This window comes from Phodopus roborovskii, unplaced genomic scaffold (genome assembly GCF_943737965.1).
Source record: "Phodopus roborovskii unplaced genomic scaffold, PHOROB, whole genome shotgun sequence".
Taxonomy (NCBI): Eukaryota; Metazoa; Chordata; class Mammalia; order Rodentia; family Cricetidae; genus Phodopus; species Phodopus roborovskii.
In genome coordinates, this window is record NW_026126448.1 from 16,453,482 (window position 1) to 16,472,181 (window position 18,700).

Genomic DNA, 18,700 nt, shown 5'->3' on the forward strand with positions numbered 1-18,700 from the left:
AGATGGTCTCCAGTCTAGTAGGGAGATGAACAAATGGGTATTAATGCAAGATGGCCGCCCACCGGGGCAGTGGGAATAAGAAAAAGGGAGTGGGCATCTTCCTAGGGAAGTGGATGCTAAGTCCTAAAATGATGCATTGGCTATTAGACAGGGTTAGACAGGATTTAGACACAGAGGAGGGAAATACATTCTCAGAGAGGCTCCCATATACACTACCTAGCTGGTGCACCAGAGGTTCTTCTCATACCTGGACCTGTTGTGTTTCTACCCCAGGGAACACAGTAGGTACTGGGTGTCACTGACAAAAACAAAATTTAAAAAGTCCACAAACCAGGTCCCTTGACAAAATAGCAACATGTTCCTGCACAGGTGTGTGTTCCCGTCTGGAGGTGGCAAATCTGGTACCCAGGCATCAGCAGGGCATGCTCCCTCTGAGACTCTGGTAGCATCCTTCACTTTTCTTCACGTCTTGTGGTGACTAAAAGTTCTTGGTACCCTTAGGTTATAGACATCCCTCCCCACCATTGTCACGATACACGTTTTTGTGTGTAAGTCTTCTCATAAGGTTAGCCTGCCCCAGCCCTACTCAGTATGCCCCCATCTGCAAAGACTGTTGTTTCCAAATAAGCTCTGTTATAGATGCAAGGATTCAGAACTACAGTAACTCAATAGACAACAGGAAGCTAGCCTGTAACTAATGCATGTTTTCAAAGTGAAGAAGGGATTGGATTCTTCCAAGAATGGAGAGCCTGGGATTAGGGGAGGCAGGGCACTGGACAGGATGCCTGGTTGACCAGTGTCAAGTATAAATCTGGTTTCAGCCAATTGGCTGCTCCTTTGGAGGCTGAGGTGTCTTTCCAGGCTGTTTCTTCACCCTGAGAAACAGGGTTAATGTAATTGAGAAACAGCCCCAGTCTCCTCAGTCACAGGAAATCTGTAGAGACAATGATGGCATGTATATATTATGTATGTATGTATGTATGTATGTATGTATGTATGTATGTATGTATGTATTTTTTTTCTTTGAGAAGGAGCCCAGCCTAGCTGTGTAGGCCTGTAATCCCAATTACTCCAGAGGCTGAGGCAGGAGGACCACATACTGAAAGCCTGCCGGGGCCACAGAGTGAGCTGGAGAGATGACTCAGCAGTTAAGCTTACTGCTCTTAGAGACTGTAAGGTTTCCATTCCTAGTATCCACATGAAGGCTCAAAACCTTGTTAACTCCATTTCTGAGGGATCCAGCACCCTCTCCTGGTCTCTGTGTGAACCATCCATGTATATTGTACACATACATGTACGTAGGCAAGCACTCATAAAACAAAATAGGAAAACAAAAGAAACGAGTTAATCAAGGTGTAGCCCCGTGGTAGAGCATCCACCCAGCATGCAAGGGCCCTGATTCCAACCTCAGTATTGAAAAGAGCTAGGAAAGATGAGAGGCAAAGCAGCTAGCAATACCACGTGAGTGCACAGGAAGGTACCCAGGGAGCCATTCTGCACATGACTGTGTGGTGTAAGGAGCCCCAAGCAGGATGCCGGAGGTCCTGATCCAGGCCCTACTCTGTCACTGCTGTGAAAATGGGAATGGATTTGTATGCATATTCCACAGCATCCCCTGATTCTAAAATACTATGAATGTTCACCAGTGAATGTTTCCATGCAGGGGGATGAGTGAGCCCTGATATCCGCATGTCCTTAATCGGTTCATGCTTGGCAGACAAAATAGTCTCGAGCAGGGAGAGCTATTGGCTAAATTAATAACAGACAGCAAAAATAATAATCGATATATATATTTTAAAAATGAAACCAGAAGTCCTCAGGCTTTCTCTGTCCTGATGAACCATTGGAGGGCAGAGCTTAGCTGCAAAAGGCCTGGGCCTTGGATGGACTTAATCCAATCCCCACGAGAAATGTTGTGGCCCTCTAATGTTTATTTACCTGGGGAGAGGTGGACTCAGGAGACTGGAGTGCTGTGTTCAAATATTTGAAGGTTAGTCACACAGGAAAAAGGAATCAGATCAGTTTGAGGAGATTTTACTGAAAAAGAAAAGGCATGGCATTTGCTGAGAGCCTACTGTGTGCCTGCAGCGCTATGTTTGTCCTTTCAGGAGGGTGTAGTGTTGTCACAGACAGACTTGGTGCAGCCCCAGGGACCATCAGTTCGGAGTAGGGTGTAACACTGACCTGCTTCTCTCTCTCTCCTCTCTCTCTCTCTCTTCCTTTTTTTGTTTAATATATATATATGTATGTATGTATGTATGTATGTATAATTTTTCTTATTTTACATATCAATCCCAGTTCCATCTCCCTCCCATCCAATTACCCCACACACACACTCCACAGGGATCATCAAAATCTGTCAAGTCATTTAGAGTAGGGTCTAGTTCCTCCCTCCTGCCTCTAGGCTAAGGGGGTATCCCTCCATGGGGAATGTGCTCCCAAAGACCCTTCGTGCACCAAGGATACATCATGGTTCCACTGTCAGAGGTCCCTTAGACTGCCCAGGCCTTCTGAGACCCAAATTCAGGGGGTATGAGTCAGTCCAATGCTGGTTTCCCAGCTATCAGTCTGGGGGGGGGGTCCATGAGCTATCCCCCTTGTTCAGGTCAGCTGTCTCTGTGGGTTTCTGTAGTCTAGTCTTGACCCCTTTTCTTACCACTCCTCCCTCTCTGCAACTGGATTGTAGGAGTTCGGCTCAGTGTTTAGCTGTGGGTGTCTGCTTCTGTTTCCATCAGCCACTAGATGAGGGCTCTATCATGGCATATAAGTTTGTTATCAATCTCATTATCAGGGAAGGACATATAAGGTAGCCTTTCCACTGTTGCTCAGATTGCCAGTTGGGGTCATCCTTGTGGGTCTCTGAACATTTCTCTAGAGTCAGTTTTCTCTTCAAACCCATAATGGCTCCCTCTATTATGGTATCTGTTTTTGTTTGTTTTTTGTTTGTTTGTTTGTTTTGTTTTGTTTTGCTCTTGCTCTTGTCTATTCGTCCCTAGACTGGTCCCAAATATTATCCTCTCCTCCCTCCCCTTCTCTTCCTCTTAACTCCTCTCCACTTACTGCCCCCCTACTCCCAATATGCTCAGAAGATCTTGTTCTTTTTCTATTTGTCTTTGTTTCTGTTTTCTCCACCCCCTTCTCTTTCACTCCTCATCAGTCTCCATTTAAGGGAAGATTCATAATTAGATACCAGAAAAAAAACATCACCTCATCTCACCCAACCCCTTCAAGGCACAGAAGGGTTAAATAACCTGCCTGGGGTCACACAGAAGTCCAGAAGGTGGCAGAGCTGGAACACCTCTCCAGCTTCAAAGTGCATGACCCCCCCCCATCCCCCGCATTATGGAAAGCTTCCCAAAGCTGCTGAGTTTTAATTCCTCATAAAATCTTTATAGAAACCAAAACTTTGCCATAATCAGGTGCACCATATAACAGAAGCCTGGAATCCAGGTCACTGGAGGTTGGAGGCATGTTCATTAGCTCATGTTTCACTCAGCCAGGATTGATTAAACACCTGCTGTTGGCCAGTTCAGAGGCTGTTGCTTTAGTCATAATGGTGAGCCTCCTGGTGTGGTCTAACATGCCTGTGTGGATGCCTGTCACAGACCAGTGCCACGAGGACTTCCCAGACCCCGTGACATATTAGGAAGGACAGTCTGTGTGTGTTCTGGGGCCTTTCCAACCTCCGCAGCTGTGTCAGGGTGTGTGCATAGAGGCAGCAGGGTCTGCGATGATCAAATAGACTCTGGAATTGGATCAGACCCGATGAATCTCAGCATGGTTCCTAAACCACAACTCTGAGAACACCATGTGGTCTCTAGGAGCCTCAGTTTTCCCACTCACAAAGCAGATATCGATGCTGGCCTCAGCACCATTATGACAGTGAAATGTCACAGAAAATTCTTTGCATGCTGTCTGCCACCAAGACAGAGTCCTCCCTCTTAAAGTCACTGGTATTTCCTCCACCTCAGTCCCTCAGGTTCTTGTCCTCTGGGCCAGACCTAGATCTACCTTCCATGGCTCCTGTTTGCTCATAGACCCTGGTTTTAGGACCTGCCTCATTCCATAGCCCCTAGCTCTCCAGGCTGGATGGAAATCAGGAAGGCTCCCTGTGGTTGACATCAGATGTGAAGGTATGTTAGTGAGTTTTCATTGTGTGACAGAACACTCAACATAAACAGCCTCCAGGAGGAAGGACAGTTTCAGAGGATTGTGTCCAGTGCCCCAGTCTCCACTGATTCCAGACCTGAGGAAGGATGAACATCACAGCAGCGGGAGGGTGTGGCAAAGACTGTTCACTTCACGGTGGACAGAAAGCTCGGAGACTGGGAGAGAACAGGAATAAGATGTCCTCAAGGGCCCATCCTGAGTGACCTTCTTCCTCCACTAAGACACACTTTCCAAGCTACCTAGGACCTTCCACAATAGAGGCTGGGGAACCAAACTTTTAATACATTTCATACCTAATCTCTGTAAGAGGGGCAGAAGTCCACTCACAGAGTGTCATGGGTATCACGGAGCCTTTGAACGTGGTCCACTGGGAGAACCTGGAAAAGGTCTGCAGGACCCACTCTTCCTCCTGCCCCCTCCCTTCCTCCTGGGCTTTGCCTTTGAGGACTGAGGCCCATCAGTCTTATGTCTCCGCTGGCATCAAATGATGGTGGGTTAAGTCACTGCCTGATCCTGGGCCTCCCATGTCTCGCTGCCCCTTCCCACTGGCTGCATGGCTACCTACTGCTGCTTCTCAGGGTCTGTCCTGGGCCTTCAGTCTCGTGTTCTAAAAGCTGGTCACATTGGCTCCCCCAGCTTTAAATTGAAACTAAACCCTAACAACTGTACCATCTGCCCCTCGCCTGCAGCTCTATCGCTTCTCATGTTGGTAGCTTCCCCTCTGACACCTCATAGCAGTCCTGTCATACTAGTCAGACTAGGCCCCCAGGACAAAGTATCACAGACTACATGGTATGAACAACAGGTGTATATGTTTTCTCATAGAGCTGGGGGCTAGAAGTGGGTGGTCAGGGCTTTAGACAGTGTGCTCTCTCCCTGGCCCTCACGACAGCCACCCTGTCTTCATCCAGCCTTTCCTTGAAAAAAACATGAGCTCTCTTCCTGTAAAGCCATAAATCCCATCAGACCAGCCCCCTCTTCTGACCTCATTCAGCTTAATGACTTCCATGGAGACCCATCTTTTAAAAATCATCACTCTGGAAGCTGAAGGCATCAGTATACAAATGGGGGGGCAATAAATGTTCAGTCCATATCATCACCCCAAAGTAAGTTCTCCATCGCCACCCCCTCTCCCCTCCCTGTGCCTGCTCTGTGCCCCAGTGTTGATGGGCAGCACCACCACCTTTACCAGGCCTCATCTCAGCCTCCTGGCTTCCCTCCATCCACGTGGCTCCCTGATCCCTACAGTTCTGCCACCGCAGCAGCATCCCGCTCTCATCGCTGTGGTCCAGACCGCCGTCATCCTCTGTCACTGTGCTGCTGAAAGCACAGGCCTCCCACCCAGCACCCTTCCCTCCCCATCTGCCACATAGCACACAATGATCTTCCCAGATTCCAAGTCTGGCATCATCTTCTCCTACTTACGGAGATTTGAGTGACAGCTTCTCGCTTCTCATTGACTTCAGGAGGAAGTATCAAGTCTTCCACATTACATTGCGTGCCAAGTTCTTCACGATCGTCCCTAAACCACATTCTGGCTCCTGTGATCCAGTCAAGGCAGAGATGGCAGCTTTCCCCCCGTCCCCGCCCCATCTATATCGTGCTCAGAAAAGCTTCGGGGGATTCATTTGTGATATTTTACCCTGGCATGTTCAGATACCGTCCTCAGAACTTCCTGATTTCTTTTTCTCTCCTTTACTACACAGTGGTCAAGTGCCAAGTGGCATGCATTTTCCATCGCCCCGCAGGCTTCATGGTTGGGAAAACCCAGCTTACAATGAGATTCTTCCATGCCTCCTGTGAGCCAGGAACCTGACTTTTCTTGTCCATGAGGAGGCACAGTAACTGGTTGGCTCATCGTGGCTTTCAAAGATTTGGTACACTGCAGAAACCAGAATAAGGCCCAGCATTTAAGAGTCACTGGATGGGGAGTTTGTCCTCTCCTTCCTCTTCAGGCCTGTGTCTCTTGCATTCAAGAACACTGCTCGAAGCATTCATGTTTATTGCATCTGCCTTGACACTGCCCTTCCATTGATTTCTTCAAGGAAATTCCATGCCACATAGACATCTTGGCCCAGGCATGGGAGGCTACCCTATATAGGTATCCAACGGAGTATCAGCAGGCATTTAACACAGCAACTACATCCATCATGACTACTGCTCCCCCTGCCCCGCTGAGAGCAAGAATGCAACTTGGGAGCAGGCATGTGGTTCTGTTGACTCCCAAAATTAGACGTTCCTCCCTACCCAGGCTGGAGAGATGGCTTGGGCTTGCATTCACCATGCAAGCATGAGGACCCATGTTTGGTTCCCTAGAACCAACATGGAAAAGCTGAGCATGGAGTGCACAGTTGTAATTCCAAAGCTGGGGAGGAAGAAATGGGTGAATCCCTGGGGCTTGCTGGCCAGGCTACCTAGTGTAATCAGCAAAGACCAAGTAAAAAAAAAAAAAAACAGCAAGGTTCACAGTGACCTAAAGAATGCTGGAGACTGACTCTGGCCTTCACACTCATGCACATACAACATGAGCACACATACACATGAACACCAAAAGCAAAACTTTCTCCTCCATTATTAAAAGCTTGCTCAAGCTATGGTGGGAAAAACTGGGGCATTTACTTCCAGAAATTCTTCCTACTCTGCTTGTCATCATTCCTGCTTGAGTAGAGGAGAAAGCTCAGGATCCATCAATCCGGGAGCCCTCTGAGCCTAGAAACACAGTCTCCCTCCATGGGGGCACCAGCTGTGGTAAGCGCATTCACAGTTGCAATTGCTTTGCTTCCCAGTAGAACCAGAAATATTTAAGGAACAGGCAATTAGCACTTACCAGAAACATTATAAAATTACACACACTTGCTAACAAGTTTTCACATCAATCTGGATGTCTCTTGGCTTCCTGACTGGAGCCTGGGATCTGGCAGCCTGATGCTCGATCTGGGAGACTGACCCAGGGGAGGAAGAAGTGTGGGCCCTGCTCCTGGGGAGATGGAGGTGTGAGGACCATCCAGGAAGGATGTCCAACAGCCCAGGGACTTGTGGCAGAAATTAGATCATCTATGGACTCATGTCCCCAAGGCCTTATGATGTGTTGCAGACACTCACTATTTCAGGACACTGAGGCCACAGGGACAGAACTGTCTCTTCCTTTACCCACCCAATTCATAGCCTGTTTTCATAAGCAGGAAGTAAGTGCTACAAGATGGGGAAATCACAAGGAGTGACCTCTGACCTTGCTTGAGGGCATTGGGGAAGTGAGTGAAAGTTCTCAGGGAACCTGATGTCTCAAACAGACTACCTTGAAGGACACAGAGGAGGGTTGAGAGAAGGGAGAAGTTGGCTGGGGAGATGGCTCACTAGCAAGTGCTTTCATGCAGTAATGAGGATCTGAGTTTGGATAGCTAGCACCACCTAAAAAAGCTGAGCACAGTGCATCTGTAGTCCCACCACTAGGAGGCAGAGGCAGGTGGATCCCTGCGGGCCGGCTAGCCTTGCTGACACAGTAAGCTCCAGGTTCAGTGGTCTCCCTGCCTCCGAAAACAACGTGGATCATCCCTGAAGACTTGATATCAAACTCCAGCCTACACACTCAGTTTTACACATGTACACGCGCGCGGGAACACACACATGCAGACACACAGGCGTGCACCTGAGGATGTGTTACATACACATTAACACAAGACATTTTTAAAAATTAAAATCTCTACCAGAATCCGTTTTGAGAGTGAGCAGGAAGAGGATGTCAAGAGTGCCTCTGAGGGCAAGGCTCGTGTCTCCTTCTCTGGCATGTAGCTCTGAAGATGAGCACCATGGCACTTCCTGAAAGAGGCAGTATTGGCCCCAGACTTAAAAGGAATTAAAAGACAATGGCCCCGCCTCACTCCATTCCCTTTAGCATCGCCCGTCCTGGTGTCACCAGATGCCGGGTGCATAACCTTCTCAGTTTCCCACCTGCTATTTTTAGGACACTGTTATGTGTTAATCTGGTTTCCCAAAACTCTTCCTCCTGGCACTGAATGATGCCCTTCTGGTCCCTGGCCACATCAGAAGAAGGGTATCTGCATTTCAGAAATGCTGCTTGGATCCCTGTAAGTTAGATAGTGATGACTGGAACCAAACACACACCCAGAGTGTAGATCACTGCAGCAGCAGCAGGGTACCGAAGGAGCTCCTGAGCTGGCCTAACAGGTCTAAGGAGGCCTACATTGGATGTACTTGGCCAGACACTGGAAGATGACTCCGTCTGGCAGAAAAGCAGGGGGTGTTCTTTTTAGAAAGAGCAGACAGCAGGTGCCCAGTTCCTGCGTGGGCGAGCTGGCAGGGCTCTGCAAACAACGGAGACCATGATAACAATGATGAAATGCCATCTCATTGCTGGGGCCCCACCATGTTCCAGGCATCTTGGCCATCAACTTGTATGCACATAAGCGCAGTTAACTCTCACAGTGGCCCTGGTCAGCAGAACTATTATTACAATTTCCATTTTGTGCAAAACAAAAGCTCAGGGTCAGAGAGAATTGTCCGCGTGGGCTGGGGAGTTAGATGGTTCAGTAGTTAAAGCACTTGCCGTGTAAGCATTAGAACCTGAGTTCAGATCCCCAGAAGCCACACAAAAGTGGACACAGCAGCATGTGCCCAGCATGTCTGTCAACATGGAGGTAGAAACAAGAGTTTCTGGACATCCGCAGGCCAGTGAGGCCGACATATGGAGTGGACGAAGCAAAGCAACTGTTTCAAATAAGGTGGAAAGAGAACCAACCCAAGCTTGCCCTACGACTCTAAATTTGTGCCACGTCGTTCGTGCATATTCCCACACCGAATAGCTGAGTAGCTCCGGGGGTAACTGGCACCATGAAGGAGTGCAGTGCCACCGAAAGGAAAGTGGGTGACATCTACGGTATGGGCTAGGGCGGGTCTTGGAGGAGACGACCTGAGGAGAGCATAGGGAAAGCAAGAGAGAGAGAGGAAGTTCTGGCTTGGGTGAGGCACCATGAAGTGAAGAACAGGCAAACGCAGCACAGCTCTCTGGAAGGGCAGCACAGAGCAGTCCAGGTTGGGCATCCCAACCAGAGCAGTCCACCCCAGCCTGGCTCCCTCCAAGTGGTCTCTTCTTGGAACACATCAAAGGGCTCAGAATCTAGAGAGACACACATGATACAGTCCCTTCTGTGCAGACATGGTCATTAAAGAGGATTCCAATTTAGTGTCTGAAACTGACAAGCCCAAAAAGACGGGGAGAAACCGGAGAGTTTAGTACAGATGATAGGGCTAAAACAACCAAGCAGAGGGAAGGCAAATGAGGCCAGACCCACGGAACGCTAATGCCTTACACACAGACATCTGAGGCCTCCTGGCTTGCTTTTGGTGGGCCAAAGGAGCAGGAGGTACCCACTTACAAAGTGAAATTGGGTTAAACCAGATAATAGGAAATTGCAAGGCTGAATTTTCTCCAAGTCAGAATTGCATTTATCTATTTGTAATTCTGGGTGCTGACATCAGACATGGTCGGCGTCTGGCCTGGAGGAGCCTTTCCTCCAGGCAGACTCACATCAGAAGCCTTTGTGTGGAGGCTCTGCCTTCTGTTTCTATGTTCTCGATCCAATGATGGGCTCGGGGAGAAAGAAGGCCCAGGACCGAAACCCCAGCTCCTCTCCTTCATTGGACTTAACCTCCCAGTTCCTAACCCCAACCTGCCCCATTCCTCATCATCCCACCCCAGACCTGAGTTGTGCAGTGAGCCCTTCGCTCTATGCCTGGCCCACCACAGTCATCATCTTCTCCAGGGCTAACACTCTCCCCTCACCTTTGACGACCATCACACTGGAGGAGGCGCATGAGCTCCACTTCTGTCCCCACCACAAGGTCTTCTTTAATTTCACATGGCCTCCAGCCCCTGCTTCCTTATTGACACTGTTCCCCCATCCCTTGCCCCAAGTCTTGCCATCTCCTTACCTCTCAGATCTCAATCTTCTCACTTCTTTTCGGAGGTGGACCTTGTCTTCTGGCTCTGCTGGAATCCAGGGTCATGCCACCTGCTCTGGGGCCCTTTGTCCCTTGGCTCTTTCTCCCATTGGTTATCTTTTCCTCAAACTCCCCATCGCTGCCCCTAGCTCCTTCTCTCGTCCTTTCCTTCCTTGCCCTGTAGCCCTGGCTACTACTCGGTCATAGTTGTAGCAAAAACCTCTGTTCCTTGGCTTCACCGATTGGTCACATCTACAACCCACAGTGAGCGCCACTGTCCTGTTCACGTCTGTGTGAGCAAGGCAGGCAAGTGCCAGAGTCAGAGTCAGCTCTGCCCTTAATAGCCACAGGTGCATGGCTGGCTGTCCACTGAGCGTCAGTTCCCTGTTCTCTAGAATGTCCATTTTGAAAGGTCCTGTCTGTATCCAGGCTTACTTCCTGTGACTAATATCTTGCTTTTTACCGAAGGCCCCAGTCTCCTGCTCTCCACCTGAAAGTCACTGTCACACCCTCCTGGTTCATTGCTATCATTGCAGGCCTCTGCCCTAATCACCAAGGCCAGACAACATGCACAGGGTCTTCGCTGCTTCCCTCTTTGGAGCCTCCAACTGCCCTTCACCACTTCTCACAGCCTCAGTGAGCCATTCAGTCTCTGCCGGCATTCCCTCCTTCTCGTTCTTCCCAGGAATTTAACTATGTCCAGGCTCATCCCATCTTTAGAATATTTTCACCACCATCCAAAGGTGGCTGTCTCTGAGTTATGACCTGTCCCTCCTCTTTTCCATCTCTGCTCCTCCCACAGTCCTGCCCTCCCTCCTGTTTGGCACTGGCTGTCATGACAACTGTTCATCACAGCATCAGCAGCAACCTCCTTTTAATTCTTTGCTTCCTGTCCCTCCTTAACTTCCCTGTGACACAGAGTCCGTTGATCTCCTCAGCTCATCCCCCTCCAAGTTCCGTGGCCCCCACTGGCCTTGGGCTATAGTTTACTACTACTCCCCAAAGCTGTCCACTATGTCCCATTCTGGAGTGACATTTCTTCTCGCCTTGCTTGGTGGGACACATACTTCTCCTGGCTGATTTATGAGTTACATCTCAAATTCTGTACTTTCATCCTAAACTTAAAATCCAGATAACTGCTCCTTAGTGGCAATTTCTCAAAACACAGCCCGCTCTTGTGGCCCTCCATGCAGTCTCCTGCCTCCTGCATTCTTGTGTGAGGAGAGCGCATGCTAGTGGCCAGGCCTAACCCGTTGGTATGGTAGACCTTGGTCCCTCCCTTGCTCTTGCGCCCTTATTCTTGGTACAATATGTGGCTTATTCCTACTTCAGACCCCTCACATCTTCCTGGTTCTTTCCATCCTTTGTCTGAACCCAGTGTAGGATACCATCAGAACATTTTCTGCCAACTCAGAGGCTTCACAGAAGCAGCATATCTTTCTTTCCTGTTCCTTACTGCAATCTCCACTACCCAAGTAGCCCACACTAACCTGGCAATCCCAATAATTATTGTATGTGTGAATGTGAATGCTCTCCTAACCCCCAGCTCACTACTTCTAGCCCATTCCCCAGACAGAGGTCAGAGTGAACTTTCTCACATACAAGTGTCTACTGCTAAGTAAAGTAGAATCCTTTATCAGCTGCCCATTACCGACCATCTAAAGTCCAATCTCCCTCATAGATGGCACAGGCCCTCTTCTTGGACTGGCCCTGCCCATCAGAGCCATTTCCAGCCTCGTGTCTTGCAGCCTTGGAGAAAGTGAGCTTGCAGAAGGCAGATGCCACAGAAGTGAGGATCCCTGGAGCCAGGCACCTGTGTGTGGGTCTCAGATCCACCACTTCTGAGCTCTGTAGTCTTATGCAGTCACATATGCCTTTGTACCTAGTTCCTCTTTTAAAGTGGAAGAAAATAGCACCTTCCATTAGACATACTGTAAGGATAACATGAGTTAATCTATAAAATGCTCACAGTGACCACTGGCTGCAGTCAGTGTGCAAATAGCTAGTTCCAAAAAAATGGAAGTTGGTTGTGATAATAATGGCTCAGTAGTTTTGTTCACACAACCCTGCATCTGGGACTTGGCCTGGCCTCTTCTCTCCACACAGGGAGCCCTCCATTTCCTTATTGCCAAGCCTTTTGCTGCTGGCTCCTCTGTGGTCTGAGGCCTCAGCACAGAAAGTATTTTCTCAAGAAGCTTTCTGTGACCCAAGGCTGGGATCCCATGAGATGAATGAGACACGTACTTGAGGCACACAATTTGAGAGTGGGGCCCCAAACTCAAACTTTAGGATAAATAGCAGTTAAGACAATATTTTTTTAAATCAACATTCCTAAAATAGTCATGGCTTTTTACAACAAATCAGTGTTTAAGTTGTAGAAGACAAGCTGAGATAATGGGATGAGGGTAAAGGGAGTAAGTAAACCATCCAAGTGCAAGGTTGGCATCAGTATCTGTTTTAAATGTTACATATGTTAATTGTGATTTGCTTACAAAACACTATATTGTTGTAAGATTGAGCTGTCCTTACCAGAATAATTACAATGGTAGAAAGTTATTGTCTGACTGGCTCCGAGAGGCACTCGACATGTTGTGTGAATGTATTAGAGCATGTTTCCTCCTCTGGATGCTGCAAGTTAACAGAGACTACCTACATCTCCAGTGCCTGGCACAGGCCCCAGTACACAGCAGGTACTTATTAGATGCCCATGATTGCCTTGCTGATATGGAGGAATGAGGCAGGTGTGGGTATGTGCAAAGAGATTTGACTACTCAATGGGGGCCGAGACTACCCCGTCCTGAGCCAGTCAGAACCTCAAACAAGCTAAAGGCAGCAACTCAGATGTACCTTATTCATATATTTTGTATTGTGGGGCCTCACTAGGGAACCTTAAATATGGGCTCTGTCTTTAGATGCCAGGTAATGTTTACTGACAGTTCTTGCCTCACAGACAACATGTTTGGGGACACAGAGGAGGTGGATTCTGCCATTTGCTTTTTCAGATCCCTTTGTGACAGGCAGCCCTTCTTCCTGTCCTTCAGAGGACTGGAGTTCTGGAATCTGAAGCAGACACTCACTTCCTTGGAATGATTCAGTGTGGCCACATCACTGTCCCTGAGCACACACAAATCCAGCTGCAAAGGCGCATGGGCATATTTGTCCATCCTCTGTGTGTGTGTGTGTGTGTGTGTGTGTGTGTGTGTGTGTGTATGTGTGTGCGTGCGCGCGCGCATGCATGCGTGTGTGAAGAGGCAGAAGACACTTGAGATTTGGGTCAACTGACATGACTTGTACTGGAGATTCCTTGGGGCTTGTACATTTGCACTGATCCTTCATTTGACAATCCCTGATGTTTCTCCCCCCCCACACACACACACACACACTGTCCCTGCACAGCATGCTTTGTCCTGCCCACTCTCAGCAGAGACAAAGAGGTTCTGGTTTGGGGGGATAATGTAAATGTGACAGTTGGAAGCCTGTGCATATGTCACCGGACCATTGTAGCTCTGATCAGCGCAGAGAAACAGCCCATAACAGGAAAGCTATTGCAGAATCACAGTGACTCCTGGAAACCTTGGCTACTGATCACCCATAATGACATCCACTGAACAGGCAAGGGTCTTTTATTCCTGAGATTCCTGGAAAGTTCTCCAACACTCCCTCAGTGACTCCAGGCCCTGCTTTTCCAAACCTCGCATCTCTTGCAGTCTCTTTTTACCATCTGACACTTTCTCAGTGACCTCCTGTGTCCTGGAAGGCTGTCTTCCTCCTTAGATGGAGCTCCTCCCCAACCCCTCTCTCACAGTACAGAGCAAGGCAAAGGGTGACTCAAAAACCTCTAAAGATGCAGCCAGGACAGACTCCTTACCTGAAGCTCCTGAGCCCTGGCTGACTTCCAGAGATGAACCCATCATACTACTGAGTTCCATCTCCTGGGGTTGAGACAGGCTGACTCACCAGTTGGCTCAAGCAAATTTTAAATGTACTTAATGAGTCGTTTGTTTCTTTTATCTGCTACTGTCTCGAATTGAATCTACAAAAAAGAAAAAAAAAAAGCCTTGAAAGTGCTTCTGTGTCAGAAGGCAGCCAGTATTGATCCCTACTTGCTCTGGTTTGCAAGGACAGGCTGCACGGGACCAGTGCTTCACATCTGTGCTCGTTCACCTTCACTTGCTCAGACGGACCTTCCTTAAAATCTCCCCAGCAACAGTCAGAGGCAAAGTGCGACTCGGGCAGGATGTCTCCAAACTTTGGTACATATTAGCTCCTGGAATAGGTGCATGACAGATTGCAATCAAAGGTTGAAAGATTTATTTTGTCTTACAATGTCACAGAGCTAGTGCCCGCTTTGATGGGACCCCATCCGTGGCAACAGAACTTGGGGCAAAGAGCTCAAGCCAGATAGAACCAGAGGCACGTGTCTCTCAAGGCTCTCTCTCAGCAACTCACTTCTGCCAACCAGGTTACTGTTCCCAAAGTTCTACAATCTCCCCAAACAGTACCACCAGATGGAGACTCCCAAATGTTCAAACACATGAGCCTGTACTGTAACACCTTTCATGAATGAAAATATCCAAGTATCTGGGATACTCATGTGGACACGGAGTCACAGGCATATGCAACTGAAGGCCCTATGGTCCTAGGACACTGTCCTGCAGGATTTAGGAATCCCATGCACTGAATCATGGCAGGAGGGCAGCAAAGGGGAACCCATGACTCCAGGACAGATGTAAAGTCACCTTTTTTTGTCTCCTGTTTTTTGTCTTCTTGTTTTTCAGAGATCGAACAGGGAAGTTGTGGAGACCCTGGCATACCTGCCTATGGCCGGAGAGAAGGCTCTCGCTTTCGCCACGGTGACACACTCAAGTTTGAATGCCAGCCTGCCTTTGAGCTGGTGGGGCAGAAATCAATCACCTGCCAAAAGAATAACCAGTGGTCAGCTAAGAAGCCAGGCTGTGTGTGTAAGTGAGCAGGGATGACCACTGATGGGCTCCCCAGAGAGGCAGGCTGGATCCCTAGCTAAGGCCCTGTCTTTGAAAACCTACAGTGGGTACCCACAACTCCATTTGAGTTGGCTTTTCTTGTTCCTAGGAAGGTGGCTATCTGGGTTCCTGCATCTAATGTAGGCTACAGCTCTTGACCTTTGGAGACCTTTCTTCAATAGAGTATAACCTTCAATGGCAGTCTTAAAGCGAGGTAGAGACCATGTAGGTCAGACCAAGAGATTTCTCCTTACTTTTCTCACCACCATGACACCATGCTGTGGTGTGGTGGGCAAGGCGTGTCTAAGCTGGTGGATGGTGTTCCAGCCTTGGAGTACTGGGGAGATCTGGGGCCTTGGGGAAAATGTTTCCCATGATCACCACCTCTCTCGTGGCTTTATGGACATAGGAGGACTCCAGCTCTCTATCCTTGCATGGCTGATCTTTAGGGGTGAAGAATGGAGTTCGGTAGTCTGTTCCATGGAGATATAAAGGAAACCCATCATCTTTCTTCTTGTATGTGTTGGACATACTTTGCGGCACCACGAGCATTAGGAGTTGTTGGTCACAGTGGGATTCTAAGTGTGAGTGACTGTTGTAGCAAAGGGAAGCCATGTGGTCGCTGTCAGGAAGTCTGAGGTTCTAACTTCTCTGACTACCCCTTCTTCTTCTCCTGGCCCTTGACACTCAGCTCCCCCAGTTCTTTCCTTGAATTCTCAAGAAAGGGTACCGGGCCTGACCCTCTGATCCTGTGCCCACCTTAGTGGACAACTCAGGACCTCTGCATTCTGCATACCACAGATTGAGAGCCCCTGGGGGCTGGACATGGGAGAGCCTAGGAGATGGTCAACATCCCTGTGGGCAGATGAGCTGGGTCATACTACAGTGATTATGCTGCTTGAACTAAAAATAATTATTTTGTCTGACAAAGCATTTTCTGTGACTGGTAAGTTTATGTAAAAATTCTTCAGAGATTTAATATGTAATCACTCTTAGATCCACATGGAATCACTCTTAGTGAAAAAAAAATCCAATTGCATGGCATCTGCCTAGTTCTGCTCCTGGTATAGGTGGGAAACATTGAACTATCAGTGTTGGCCCCATTGAGTGCTAGGAACCTTGGGGTTAGCAGGGGCAGCTCAGAGCAAGCAACCAAAAACTCTGACAGCACGATAGCGCTGAGCTAGGCAGAGGGGAGAAGAATGGGCCATGTCATTCTAGCTGAGGTCCCAGCTAAAAGGGAAAGGCTGAGACAGTGGGATTCCCCCAAGCAGCAGAGCTTAATTTTTTATATTTATCTTGATAAAATGAAACAGGAAACACTGGAAGAAGGTGATTTTCATTGACAGGAAGTTGGGAGAATCTAACTTAGAAGGAGGCTGAGGTCCTGGGTCCCACAAGCCAAAACAAAATGTGGCTAGCAAGCAAAATGCAAGGTGGAGGAGGGTGGTAACCACTGGAGGCCACTAGGAAGGTACTTGATGCTGTGCTTCTGAGGAGTAGGTCTAGAACATTTTTCTAGAATCTTCTCTAAGGGCTGAGCCTCTTGAAGTGCTGCCCTGCAGACCCTTCATCTCCAGAAGTGGTGTGCTGACCTCTGCTTACAAACAGCTGTGAAGAGGACTAGGCTATCCTAGAAACAGTGGGTCCAGCCTATACTCTCTGTTGTGTGGAGCAGGGTGAAGGAACCAGGGCTTATTAGTAAGAAGCACAATGCTGCCACTCTGGGCAACTGGCATGGCACGCTCTTTGGAAAGTTCTAGAATGAAAAAGGACAGTGTGTATCTCCAGTCACCCCTATCAATTGGCTGTGTTTGCTTATTTGGGTCTAGGAGAACAGAGTTTGAGTCCCAGTGAGGTTGGCTTGGGTGGAGGAGAGCAGGTATAACCAGCTCTCCTATACCCCACACCATAAAGCAAGCCACTCTTTGTCCTCAATAGTACAAGGGATATCATCTGTCTGCTATCTGCTGAATCCCCAGTCTCTAAACTCATGCTTGCACAGGTCCCGGCTTTGCCCTCCAGTTGCTCAAAGTCCAGTAATGAAATAACAGTGATGAGATTATTCAACATTCAAAGTCTACAGACCCAGTTCTTGCCCCTAGCTGAGCTTCCCAGCTGTAACCAGGGCATCTTCTCTTCAGTTACTCACTAACCCAATAGGGTAGCCCTCCCCCATTCTAACTTCCCAGAGTCTGCATCTCCAGGATCATATTTATAGCCAAAGATAACTGTGGCGAAAGAGGGCCCCCACACTCTCCATGGTCGAATGCTTGGAAACTGGTCCACAAACTGGGTCATCACAGCACAGGTCATACTTCGACTGAGAAATGCTCCTACTCTCAACTCTAGATAAAACACACACCATAGTTTCTGATCAATGAGAGAGAGAGAGAGAGCATCTATAAATGTCAGTAAAAATATAAAATAGTGAGGCTGCCTGTCTGTATCGTAGAATGTTCCTTACACATACACACAAAAACACCTCTGGCAAAAGGCTCATCTGGAGAGTCACCCCCACATTAGTCACAGTAAACTATCAATGCAGCACTTAGCCAAACAATGCTGCCTTCACTTTCAGAGGAGTTAGAAAGGGACCGGAGAAATTGTGATGGCTGAAATGTCTTAGAATGATTGTTCAAAGAGGTGTAAAACACTCCACTGTTCTTCAGCAGAAGCATTTCTTTCAAAACAGCTCCTTCCCAAGGAGTTGTCCTGCCAAGTCCACACACAGCCACACCACCTTCACTTTGCTGAGCATTTTCCACAGCCAGCAGCAACTTCAGCATCGCTCACCGGCTTCCGAGATGCCCTCTCCATGGTGCGTGCAGAGCAGACCATCTTGCCACATCTAGGGTTGCAGCAGAATGATGTCTCTCACATTGAAGTGCTCCAACTGAGCACACAGAGCCAGCTCCTTACCTCTGGCTTTCTTGTCCTCCTCAGTCAGCCCACCTCTCCGAGGACCACTGCTCTGTATCAGCTCTGTGTAGAAGCACTCTCTACCAAGTCAGCCATATTGACTGTCTTCCCCGAGCCAAGTGCCAGGCTCAGAGGGTCAGAGCAGTTCTATTCCATCTCTACTTATGGAGTTTGCTCACCATGCCTGTCCTGAGGACAGAGGTCTGGATAGGGAACCCATCTACTTTACCCTGCAGACTCTCTGCTTGTTTTTGCATCATCCTTAGTAGAGATTGCAGAGACCCTTCTAGGCATCTTTGGGCAGGCAGTCATTGTCATTTCAGAAAGACAGTAGGAAGGAAGATACAAATATCTGTGAGGGTGGTTTGCATAGTCCTTGATGCCTTGTTGACACTTCACACTTCATAAGGAAGGCAGAAAACCAATTATCAGTCCATTAGCAGCCACTTTCCAAACAAGTTGCCAAACAGCTTTCACCAGAGCCTGGCCAAGAGCATACAGAAGCCAGTTCTCCTCTCCCATTTCCTGAAGCCCATAAGAAAGTGTGAATCCCAGTTGCTGCTGTCTTAATGTATAGGGTGCATGTATGAAAGGAGAAGGCTGTGCCTCCTGGGATGTATCCAGCTCAAATTATGCATCAACAGCAAAGTTGTGAGGGTTCAACCAAG

At 48.4% G+C, this 18,700-nt stretch overlaps 1 protein-coding gene across 1 annotated transcript in view; it reads left to right on the forward strand.

Moving 5' to 3' along the window:
* Positions 1-18,700, forward strand: part of Csmd2 (CUB and Sushi multiple domains 2) — a 537,775-nt gene that overhangs the window by 315,025 nt on the left and 204,050 nt on the right. Inside the window, exon 13 of the mRNA XM_051188846.1 lies at positions 14,907-15,089. Within this exon, the coding sequence (XP_051044803.1) occupies positions 14,907-15,089 (183 nt within the window). The remainder of the gene's footprint in view (positions 1-14,906; positions 15,090-18,700) is intronic.